Genomic DNA, 12,474 nt, shown 5'->3' on the forward strand with positions numbered 1-12,474 from the left:
AATGCATTGATATTATGGAATTAAAAGCTATTCAAAGGATTTTGAGCATTATTCACTGCTATTATTCTGAACACAACTGTATATGTACTGTATTTATCTTCTGTAAGTGGTGGCCATTAAATTGCAGTAAACAGCTTAGATAATTCCATGAAGCTAACTATATACGTGACTGAGGTTTCCATGAAAAACTCTCATTATGCAACTATATACATTGGCCTAGTTTTGCGGCTATAGAAATGAATGCTCCTAACATACAACAGATACACATTGTGGCAGTAAGATTTCTTGGCCTAGAAATCTGCCATGAATTGATATGTGGGTTATCTTATTAAAATCAATTGAGTCTCCATCTATTGACACTACTATGTTTTTTTTTCATTTTCCTGTGTAGAAAAGCTACAAATGAGTCATTCATTTTTAAGAGAATATCCAGTATTTTTAGAAAAACTGAAGGTTACAGCCAATCTGTTCGCTATGCGGCATACCTGCACCCGTCCACTGGCTGTGATGTGTCCACCTAAATCTCCCCACCTGAAAAAAAATAACATTTAAATCAACATAAATCCTAGAAACAAAATCATTGTGCACATGTTGATTCTCCTCTTCTGCAGGCATATGTACTTGTCTTTTACCGCTACAAGATCACTGATATAATCAGCATTTCAAGGATGAACATAATGCTCAATAAGATCCACATGGTGCAAAGATCAGATGAGATGATTCCTTGGTATAAGACAGAGAGGTTTAGACTGAATATGTTGGAACTTTCTCTGCAAAGACAATTTTCAGACCTCTTGTGTAAATAAAGAGATCTTATTAACCCATCTACGGCTTCAAGAATTGTCTTCATCAAAGCTGGCAGTAGGTTAGCTTAGCTTAATATAAAGACTGCAAACAACTACCAAAGTGTAACCTCCCTACTAAACCAGAACAATCAAGACGTAAATGGTAAATTTGTTTTAGTGGTGTTACCACCCTGCTTCTTTATGCTAAGCTAAGCTAACTGGCAGCAGCCTTAATTTTAGCGTACAGATTGGGGTATACTTGGTGTATACCCCAAAACCAAACTGTTAAACTAATCCTTTAATCACACAAATGACCTGTAACAGTAAATGAGACCATCAGTGAAAGGAATGCTATTTTTATATAGTTTTTATTCATTTGTCACAAAATGATTTACAGCAGGTAGACTGCGCTACAAGCACACATTCTGACAGGTTACAGATTTCAGCTGAACACCGAAAAAGCCTCTGTTAGTGTTATCGTATCCGGCCAGGCAAAAGCAAGAGATTTCTTTATATAGGCCTAATTGTATTTTTATTTTAGAAGTTATCTGCTGTAGTTATGGCTGATACTGGGGCAGGATAATCACAGAAAAGAAGGAAATTAAATGAAGAACAACTAAAAGCTAAAAGGGAAACAAAGACGACAAAAAATCTGAGCTACACACTTGGTCGGGCTTTTTTAACAGAAGGAGACACTAAAGGAATTGTAAATAATTGAAAAACATCCCTGAATTGGCCCTCATGTATGTAATATGTCTATTACATTAATATTAATAACTTTAGATTGTGCACACACACTATTGGCCAGGCTCACGCAAGGTAATGGAACCCGATTTGTTCAGGTCTTATCCCCTGACCAGTTGCCTATCCTAACGTTAACTACATGAGATCAATGCCTAACCCCAACCAATCAAGCTGCTTTGTAGAGTGGGACTTAGAACATGTGGGATCAATAATAACGCAGGGATACTTTGTTTGGCTCACGTTACATCCAGGCTAAGTTACCATATGCAACACTTGAAATGCAACGATGCATCTGTAATTTATTCTCTTACTGTAAATGAATGATTTTCTGTCCGAGCAAAACATTCATTTGAACTATATGACCTCTCCGTAATGCTAACTCCTACACCTTTACGACAGCAAGTGTGATAAAAATTACTACCACCTTTGTCCAAAGGGGGCGCTAAAATCAAGAATAGAAAGACATAAAGTCACTTTCAAATAAAGCATGATAAAATTAAGATGTTAAAGTTCAAGAACATGGTCCTGGCTTATTGGTTCTTTCTTTATTATATACACTCTCATTCATCACTGTTTTGTGCAGCAACAGGCAAAGTAAGAATAATAAACTTTTAATTGTTTAGCTCTGAAGACAAATACAATATGTAGGGTAGGTTTTATTTAAGCAAAGTGATTGAATTGTGGAATAAACACTATCACCTGATTGAGAATAATGAGGGATTATAGTTCAAGTATTAGAGTAGAGAGTAGAGAGTGTGTGTCTGACAAAGTGCATGCCAAAGCGCAGAGATGGAGTATTTCTGATTAGCTTTATTATTCATGTGCTAACTTATGCATGTGATAAGTAACAGGTGCCATAATTATTAAAGTGCATCTACTGCACATGAAAGCTTATGAGGGTTTTGTTGGTGTGTGCATATAAGTGTGAAGTGAGAGAGTGTGTAACAAAGAATGTTAGATAGCGCTGGCTAATGTCAAAGAAAGGGTAATAAATACCGGCCATGGCGTGTTCGTTGGGTTATGTAACAGAACGGTAATGTTATGTGAAAGTGATTAAGACATGCAAGCAATGGAAGAGCCATGCGTTAAGTACATGGACTGCAATCTACTCAGCTCGTTAACAGAAAACTCTGCTACAGAACTCTCATCAGGCATAATCTCCATTAAGAATTCATATCTGGAGAGTTCCAAATTAAGCAGTCGATAAATGTATGATTGTGAATATGTACAGTATGATTAGAAAATGGATAATACTTAGCACTTAGAAAAGTTAAGTCTGATAAACAAATGAAAGAAAGATAATGGCGTGGTTATGCACATCTCTCAAATCACTGGTGCATAATCTGCTACCTTCTCTCCTGTGGATCCAGTGTACCCTCAAATTACATAAAGGGGGGCTTTATATGACAGTGTAATCAGGGTTCTCACACCTTTTTAAACATAACATTCAAGGATTTTTTGAAGACTTTTCAGGCCCAAATCCTTCAAATTTCAAGGCCCAACAGGGCATAGTTTGAGAAATGGATCAAGGTTAATTACTTTTACTGAGAATATAAGAACTTCAAAAAAATTGGATATTCAAACACTTCCAATGAACCATGTCTATTTTCCTTCAAGGCCTTGATATTGTCCCACAAATTCACAAACTTTCAAGGATTTGAATGGCCCGTAGGAACTATGTATAATGCCAGATTTGAGTGTTTGTTTGTACATAACACCTAACTGATCAAAGTTTAAAAACTGGTGTCAGTGTCCTCTGTTTTTATGACTAACAACCGGCCCAGTGTAGAAAAAAAAAAGGGCTTACCTGTCATCTGGTCTGATGGTGTGACAGTAGAGGTCGGAGCGATTAATGAAGAAACCTGTTCGTTTAACCACGTTCTCTGCTATCATGCTTAGACGGTCCAGAACGTTGCACAACTTACTAAGAAAAATGGAAATGGGAAGATCACATTATTTGTTTGTGTTTCTGTAGCTGAGTTATAGTAATATATAGTAGTATAGTATAGCAAATTTGTGTTCCTTCATTTTCCACGCCAGCTTGCGTAAACTATTCGCTCTTGCATGTTATGTCTGAACCCACCATGAGTCATCATTTTAGACTGAATGGATCTATAAATATATAAATCTAACAAAACAAAAAGACTGTGTGTACTGCTGTACTGTAAAGTTTGCGTCATGGCTAACTCAACCAAACTTATTTCCAAGTTAGAAAATGTGATGCTAACATTACACTTAAGCAAATTTAAGCTCACTACATTGGCCCATTTTTTGTCAACACCTCTTTGTGTAGCGGGCCATGTCCCAGGCGATGTAGTCGATGCAATTGTCTGGAGGGAGGAACTGATTTAGGTTGATCACAGCTGGGTAAAGCTCTTCACTCAGAATCTTCTCATGTTTCCTCTTTTCCCGTTTCTGTAGCACATAAGAGAGAAATAAATGCATAATGTATGTATTTCACATGTATGATAAGGGAAACCAGCAGATATAGTCCAACAAATGACAGATGTTTGTTCTCTTTAATGCACTCAGAACTTCTCACAGGTCTTCAGTCACCTTGGAGAAAAATATAGCTGCAAGAAACAATTTAAAGAATCCATGTAGAGTTGGACATATATGTGGTGTAAAGCACTGAGCTGATAGTAGACACTGCAGATAGATGGGGAATATATGATAAAAAGGGCAGCTGTGCAGGGTATTTGCGCAAATTGAATCTTTTGCTGCAAAGAAAGAAATGAAGACTAAAAAAATAGCATTTGATATTTTTCAGTAATAAAAATACATGCACACACATTACTTGCCTCTGTGACCGGTTGTAATACCGTCTGTTAACTAATTTCTCCGTGAATTGTGTTTTTTTTTTAACTGATCACCCAGGGTGATTGACTTAGAAGCACCATTTAGCAGCTCAAAACTCCATCCACACATTCAGCAGCGGAAACACAACGCTGCTACCAGTCAAATTAGTGATGCATTTCCTTACCCCTCAGCAGAGCGTGTCATACAGTCTGACATATACACACGCACAAATATACAGTGAGGGAAAAAGTATTTGAAGCCCTGCTGATTTTGTACATTTGCCCACCAACAAAGAAATGATCAGTCTATAATTTTAATTGTATATTTATTCGAACAGTGAGAGACAGAATAACAACAAAAAAATCCAGAAAATTGATTTGGATTTTAATGAGGGAAATATGTATTTGACTCCTCTGCAAAACATGACTTAGTACTTGGTGGCAAAACCCTTGTTGGCAATCACAGAGGTCAGACGTTTCTTGTAGTTGCACACCAGGTTTGCACACATCTCAGGAGGGATCTTCTCCAAGTCATTAAGGTTTTGAGGCTGATGTTTGGCAACTCGAATCTTCAGCTCCCTGCACAGATTTTCTATGGGATTAAGGTCTGGAGACTGGACAGGCCACTCAAGAACCTTAATGTGCTTCTTCTTGAGCAACTCCTTTGTTGCCTAGGCCGTGTATTTTGGGTCATTATCATGCTGGAATCCTCATTCACAACCCATTTTAAATGCCCTGGCTGAGGGAAGGAGGTTCTCACCCAAGATTTTATTGTACATGGCCCCGTCCATCGTCCCTTAGATGTGGTGATGTTGTCCTTGAGCAGGGGGACCTTTCGGCCGTTGCAGGATTTCAGTCCTTCACGGCGTAGTGTGTTACCAATTGTTTTCGCGGTGACTATGGCCCCAGCTGCCTTGAGATCATTGAGAAGATCCTCCTGTCTAGTTCTGGGATGATTCCTCACTGTTCTCATGATCATTGCAACTCCACGAGGTGAGATCTTGCATGGAGCCCCAGGCCGAGGAAGATTGACAGTTCTTTTGTGTTTCTTCCATTTGCGAATAATTGCACCAACTGTTATCACCTTCTCACCAAGCTGCTTGACAATGGTCTTGTAGCCCATTCCAGACTTGTGTATGTCTACATCTTGTCCCTGACATCCTTAAAGAGCTCTTTGGTCTTGTAAAAGGTGGAGAGTTTGGAAAATGATTGATTGCTTCTGTGGACAGGTGTCTTTTATACAAGCTGAGATTTAGAGCACTCCCTTTAAGAGTGTGTTCCTAATCTCAGCGTGTGACCTGTATAAAAGACACCTGGGAGCCAGATATCTTTATGATTGAGAGGGGGTCAAATACTTATTTCCCTCATTAAAATGCAAATCAATTTATAAAAAATGTTGACATGCGTTTTTCTGGATTTGCTTGTTGTTATTCTGTCTCTTACTGTTCAAATAAATTTACCATTAAAATTACAGACTGATCACTTCTTTGTTAGTGGGCAAACGTACAAAATCAGCAGCGGATCAAATACTTTCTTCCCCTCACTTTACACACACACACTCACACAAAAGAGACACTAGAAATACACTACACGTGCACATATACTTACATAAGCACACGTGTTATTCACCGTAACAAACATGGTTATAGTGCGAAGCCTTCAGACCATGAATGATTATAACATGAATCCAGACAGTCACACATGCACATGTATATACAGCAGGGGGCTGGTCATGCACACTGTAATGTAAATTGTAATGAGCCCTGTAATTATTTTAATTAGTTTTGCATAGAAAAAAGGTGTTTAATGGCTCACTTTTATTTTCATTAAATCCAAAGTAATAGATCTAATATTTCAGAACATATATATCTGCGTGGGGAGAGTAAAAGTTATTTGTGCAGTCAATACAAATGGACTTTAATTAATTTGGCTGGTTGGATTCACATGCTCGGCCATGTGCTCTCTACTATTCTTAACATACAAACATGCACCGACACTTGACAAAACAACACACCCATTCCCAGTCATCACTGTCATGATATCATGGTTAAAAGCCCATTCCTCCCTTTTTGTCTCTCTGGGATGAGAGAGAGGGTGAAGCGTATACACAAGGCGTCCTCACACTTAGTCAGCATAGTCAGCACATATCACATGGCAGGGGTTTGTGTGGACCTGTGAGGTCTGTGATTGGTCCGCCGCTTCACAGCTCTCCTTGTGAATGACAACGTGAGCTGGAAAACCGAGAGTGTATGGCTGTGTGACCAAGTGCGTCCATGCGCATGTATTCTAGAGCACTGCACACAGGGTTGAAGATGAAGAAAAACAAAACTGGTAATATTAGCAGTTAAAATGGTATCTTCTTCTATCTATTTATCTAAATCTGCTTTGCAAATACACACAGCAATGATGAAAGGGAACAAACACACACACACACACAAAAAAACACCTGCAGAGACACACATGGTTTCCTGCACCTTCTCCCTCCTCATTATGTTGCTGTATAATCTGCATTAATCATTTACTGCTCTTGCATTATGAAAAACTATTATGTTGTGAAAAGTAATGAAACCCCAAGAAATGGTAATGAAGCTTTTTTGGTAACACTTTATACGGAAGGGGTATGCATAAGAAGGATATGACACCTTTTGCAAACATGATGGAGCCATTTTGAGTGGTCATGGCTTTAAACTCTGTAAATTATGACACTTTTAATGCAAAGTTAGCATTGTCCGAGATGTCTTTGTCATGACAACTTGACTTCAACAAAGACAACAATCTCTGTTATGATAACTTGACATTAAACAAGACCATACAACCTGTCAATGTCTTTGTCATGACCACTTGACTTTAACCTTGACAACATAATTTAATTCCAATTATCAAACTTTAATAAATTATTTAGCTTTGTATGTTACATTGGTTGTCATGAAAGCATTATAATTGTGTCATGAATATTTGTCCTTGACCTCAAGTAAAGTAATTACTTTGAACCTGTCATGAAGTTTTATTTCATCAAATGCTAAACTAGCTATATGACGGTGTCATGAATAATAACAATAATAGTATTGTTTTATTCATATAACATTAGTAGAAAGCTGTCTTCCATTATTTCAGCTTCTCTCCAGTAGGCACCGCTGCAGTTTCATCAAAGAGGCGACCTGGCCTCTTGTGACTTGATGTGTACTGTCATTTGACTCTGCGCGCCCGCAAATAAGCAAGCAGCCAGTACACACACACACACACACAACACACACCAAACAACACACACACACACACACACACACACACACACACACACACACACACACACACACACACACACACACACACACACACACACACACACACACACACACACACACACACACACACACACACACACACACACACACACACACACACACACACACACACACACACACACACACACACACACACACACACACACACACACACACACACACACACACACACACACACACACACACACCACACACACACACCCACCCACCACACACACAAACACACACACACACAACCACACACACAACACACACACACACACACACACACACACACACACCCACACACACACACACCACACACACACACACACACCACCCACACAACACACACCACACACACACACGAATACTAGCACGAGGAAGGGGAGCGCTATGTGGCTATATTTTCAGGCCGAAAAGGAAACAATGGCAAGCCGTATAATTTGAAAAGAGGCTCTAAAATACAGTAGTAACACAACAAATTTATACAAGGATATAAAAATTCTGTCCTTGGTTTACATTTATAATCGAAATGTAAAATAATAAAAAACGATTAGGCTAAAGGTCATGAAAATTCATCTGCCTTAAATATTAAAAAGTATCGTATCACCGATATTGGCCCTGGATTTAATTGGCATAAGATTGATACCAAATATTGCAGTACCGCACACCATTAAACTTAGACAGAGTTTGTCATTCAAGTGCACATTCACATATACAGTTACAAAAAAAGGAAAAGAAACAAGACAAGTAAAAAGATAAACTGTATAAATATAAGTATGTGCCATATAAAGTATGCAAAATATAAAAATTAAAAATGTGTTATTATTATTATTATTATTATTATTATTATTATTATTATTATAAGACAATTCTGACTAGTGCAAATATCAATAGCAGAAGGATGTATTGCAGTGAAATGAATAATATACATTTAAAGTTACATTAGTGTAAATAGGGTTCACAGTGTCCATGTAGAGTGACTAGTGTCATATGTATCGGAGGGGGGGGGATTATTGGGTGTTCAGCAGTCTTTTGATGTGGGGGATGAACCTGTTGTAGAACCTGGTTGTTCTGAATTTGAAGCTGCTGAACCACTTGCCAGAGGGCAGCAGGGAGAACATTCCATGGTTGGTGGTGGTAGGAGTCCTTAGTGATTGAGTGAGCCCTGTTCAGGCAGCGTCTGCGAGCAGTGTCATGGATGGAAGGAAGTGCTGTCCCAATGATTTTCTCTGCTGTCCTCATCACTGTCTCTACACGTTTCCAGTCTGAGGCGGTGCAGGCCCCAGACCAGACAGAGATGCAGCTGGTCAGTATGCTCTCTATTGTCCCTCTGTAGAAAGTGGTGAGGATGGGGAAGGGGAGGTTTGCTCTTCTCATGCAACGAAGAAAGTGCAGATGCTGCTGTGCTCTCTTCACCAGAGCAGAGGTGTGGAGGGACCAGGTCAAAGTGTCTGTGATTTGCACCCCCAGGAATTTGATGCTACTGACCTGCTCCACTGTGGCAGTGTTGATGAGGAAGGGGGGGTGACTTGGCAGATTTTTTTCTGAAGGCAGCGACAATCTCTCTTGTTTTGTTGACATTCAGGATTAGATTGATTGTGTCACACCAGTCCACCAGGTGTTTCAGCAGGGGGACCTTTTGGCCGCTGCTGGATTTCAGTCTTTCACGCAGTAGTGTGTTACCAATTGTTTTCTTGGTGACTATGGCCCCAGCTGCCTTGAGATCATTGACAAGATCCTCCCGGGTAGTTCTGATTCCTGGCTGTTCTCATGATCAATGCAACTCCACGAGGTGAGATCTTGCTGGGGGATAACTGTGTTGAATGCTGAGCTGAAGTCCAGAAACAAGACGGCTCTACTCACATTGGACAGAACGGGATCTGTTGGTCCATTTCTTTAACTGTCTATTGTTTCACCAGGCAGCATTGAGCGATTCAGTTATTTTCATTTTGTAATTTATCCTGCCATGCTAGAGCTTTAGCTGAGTTGGTATCACCAGACTGGGACTAAAAACAGCCTCCAGGACTTACAGAGGAAGCCAGTTTACTACAGTGAATGCACTAACGTTACCAAGATGGTTTTCTGTCCGGGTTTAGCTAAATCTTTGCAGCCCAGGACTGAGTCCGCTAACGTTACCTAGCTAAATAGAAAGCTGTAACGTACCTTTTAAGACATCCTAATGACAAAGTCCAGATGGTTCCACTTTATTTAAGGTCAATGATATTATTTATGACACCATCATATAAGCATTTGATAATTAAATCAAACTTCATGACAGGTCCAAATTGTTGCACTTCGCTTAATAACATAAAATAATTTACCAAATGACACTTCATGACAACAGTCAGTCGTGAACACTCAAAATGACTCCTTCACGGTAATGATAGGTGTCATGTCAAAATAATGAGGGTGTCGTGTCTTATGCACACCCCATTAAATAAAGTGTTACCATTTCTTGGGGTTTCATTACTTTTCATAAAATAATATTTTTCATATTTCAGAGCAGTAAATGATTAACGCAGATTATTCAGCAACATATTGTGAAGGGAAAGGGTGCAGGAAGCAATGTGTGTCTTTGCATGTGTGTGAGTATGTGTGTGTGTTCCCTTTCATCATTGCTGTGTGTGTGTTTGTGGAGCAGATTTAGATCAACATATATTAGTTATAGAATAGAAGTTAACATTTTAACTGCTAGTATCACCAACTGACAGGAAAATCTCTCATGATAATGAAAATCTCCATAGCATTTATAGCAGAAACTGTACTGAGAGTATTATTTACTAGTAGTGTCCTTGAGCAAGGTACTGCATGCCCTCTGCTAAAATATTGTGTTACACTCTGGGTAAAAGTTTTCTGCAAGCTCAAAGCCTTACAATTGTTTCACAGCCAGTCAAATAATTCTTAAAACAAAAAGACTGTGCCTTATGCACTGCAAATCTTCTCCTGATAAGACTACATCTGTCTTGTTTTAACGGTTAGTGGGATGTCAGTGTATTTATTTTCTGTTATTCTGTTTCTACTTTAGAATACCGAATCACTGCATTTTGTTGTTACATCTGTTCTGGAAAAAGTGGAGTCATACGGCATCATTTTCCACAGTCAAAATTCTGTTGGAATTTTTAAGCAAAAAAAAACCTAAAACTAAACAGGATACTAAAATAATGATATTGACTATGTCCAGGACACCTTACCTGCTTTATGTCATCATTTAATGATGTGAGTGTGTGAGAGAGAGAGAGTGTGTGTGTGTGTGTGTGTGTGTGTGTGTGTGTGTGTGTGTGTGTGTGTGTGTGTGTGTGTGTGTGTGTGTGTGTGTGTGTGTGTGTGTGTGTGTGTGTGTGTGTGTGTGTGTGTGTGTGTGTGTGTGTTAGTTACCTTGACCAAGTTGAGGATGATGATAGGCGAGCCAAACCGCTGCAGCATCTGGTCAAAATGGAGGGCAGCTACGTGGGCGTATGGGTCAGCTTGGTCCACTGAAAGAGAAGTCAAACTGAGTGTTCAATAGTTAAGGGCATTCAGGGTTATCACGTTATCAGATGGTTAAAAATAAGAGTGTTTTAGGCTACTGTATCATATCTGCATGTCTCAGCTGAAAGTGTAGACAAAGTGTTTCATTTTTAAATGTTAATTTAAGTTGGAATTCTGAAAAACAGTTGGTTAAGACTCAAGCTTATTCAGTAAGACAAGAAAGTACGCAGATGAGGTAAGTTGTTTTAATAGGGCCAGTCTGTTTCATTGAGCCAATAAACATATGAAAAGTATAATACTGAGCTGTAAAGTCTCAAGCACTCTCACTTCCATTCTTTTTTATTCATTATTTATTTTAATAATGTGCAATGCCTTCATTTGGCACTCAGTGGAGGCCCACACCTGCAGCCAGCAGTCAAATTGAACCAGTGAAGCAGTCAGAAGAAAGGTTAGAGGAAATAGGTCAGATAAGAGTTTCTATCCCCATACAGTACACCCTATCTGTAACTTTTATTCTTGTGTTTTATGTGTCCTAATGTTTCTATTTTGTTTTTAACTGTCTATTCATGTGTCTTATTGATTTTTAATGCTTATGACTTTTAACTGTTTGTACTTGTGTTTTATCTGTTTTAATGATTTTGTGTAAAGCACTTTGAATTGCCCTGTTGCTGAAATGTGCTATGCAAATAAAGCTGCCTTGCCTATCAAATTCTTATTGTACCTTGGGAAGGGATTGTAGATAATGACGATGATGGTGAAGAAGAGTAACACAATTAAGGTCATATCCTTCACAACCAGGACATTTGCCCACTTCAGGGCAGTCATAAAGACAGTATGTCTTAACGAGTCTTGACAGTAATGGCTGGGACGAGAGAAAAGGCAATGTGTGGTGTGTTTATGATTCAGCATGTACAGACCCATTGCTGACCTAGATTCGTCTAACAGGTGTCAGTCTATGCTACCAGCATCACGATCACCAGGCTGCACCTGTTCCTTAATTGTTGAGACTTGATGCTAGTTTCACTCAAGGAGGTGGTGAACTCTAAGAAAACACAGGCTTTGCTTCAAGTTCCACAAGCTTGGTCTGAACTTGAAAAACTCTAAATTTTAGTGCGCCTGACTTCTGGAACAAAATACAACTCAATAGTACCTTTTAGAGGTTTTAGAAATCTGTTTTTTAACCTCCAAACTTCTACTTGTAATTGATTTATAAACATTTTTGTCTGTTTTTATTTTCTACAGGCAACGTACACAGTCAAGCACCAATACACCACCACCCACCCCCCCGCAAATTGCCTTGCTATAAAGCCAATCTTCCCTTTTTATTTTATATATTTTTTTAGGCATCTTTAGGCCTTTACTGACAGGACAGCTGAATGAAAGTGGAGAGGG

General features: G+C 39.0%; 1 protein-coding gene across 2 annotated transcripts in view; it reads right to left on the bottom strand.

Moving 5' to 3' along the window:
• fig4a (FIG4 phosphoinositide 5-phosphatase a) overlaps positions 1–12,474 on the bottom strand; it is a 56,615-nt gene that overhangs the window by 27,530 nt on the left and 16,611 nt on the right. For both annotated transcript variants that reach the window (XM_032543228.1, XM_032543230.1), the window contains 4 exons: positions 10,990–11,087; positions 3,811–3,944; positions 3,337–3,453; positions 486–531 (listed from right to left, as the gene is read on the bottom strand). In XM_032543228.1, coding sequence (XP_032399119.1) covers positions 486–531; positions 3,337–3,453; positions 3,811–3,944; positions 10,990–11,087 — 395 coding nt within the window. The remainder of the gene's footprint in view (positions 1–485; positions 532–3,336; positions 3,454–3,810; positions 3,945–10,989; positions 11,088–12,474) is intronic.

The sequence above is a fragment of the Etheostoma spectabile genome, chromosome 18, assembly GCF_008692095.1.
Source record: "Etheostoma spectabile isolate EspeVRDwgs_2016 chromosome 18, UIUC_Espe_1.0, whole genome shotgun sequence".
Classification (NCBI taxonomy): Eukaryota; Metazoa; Chordata; class Actinopteri; order Perciformes; family Percidae; genus Etheostoma; species Etheostoma spectabile.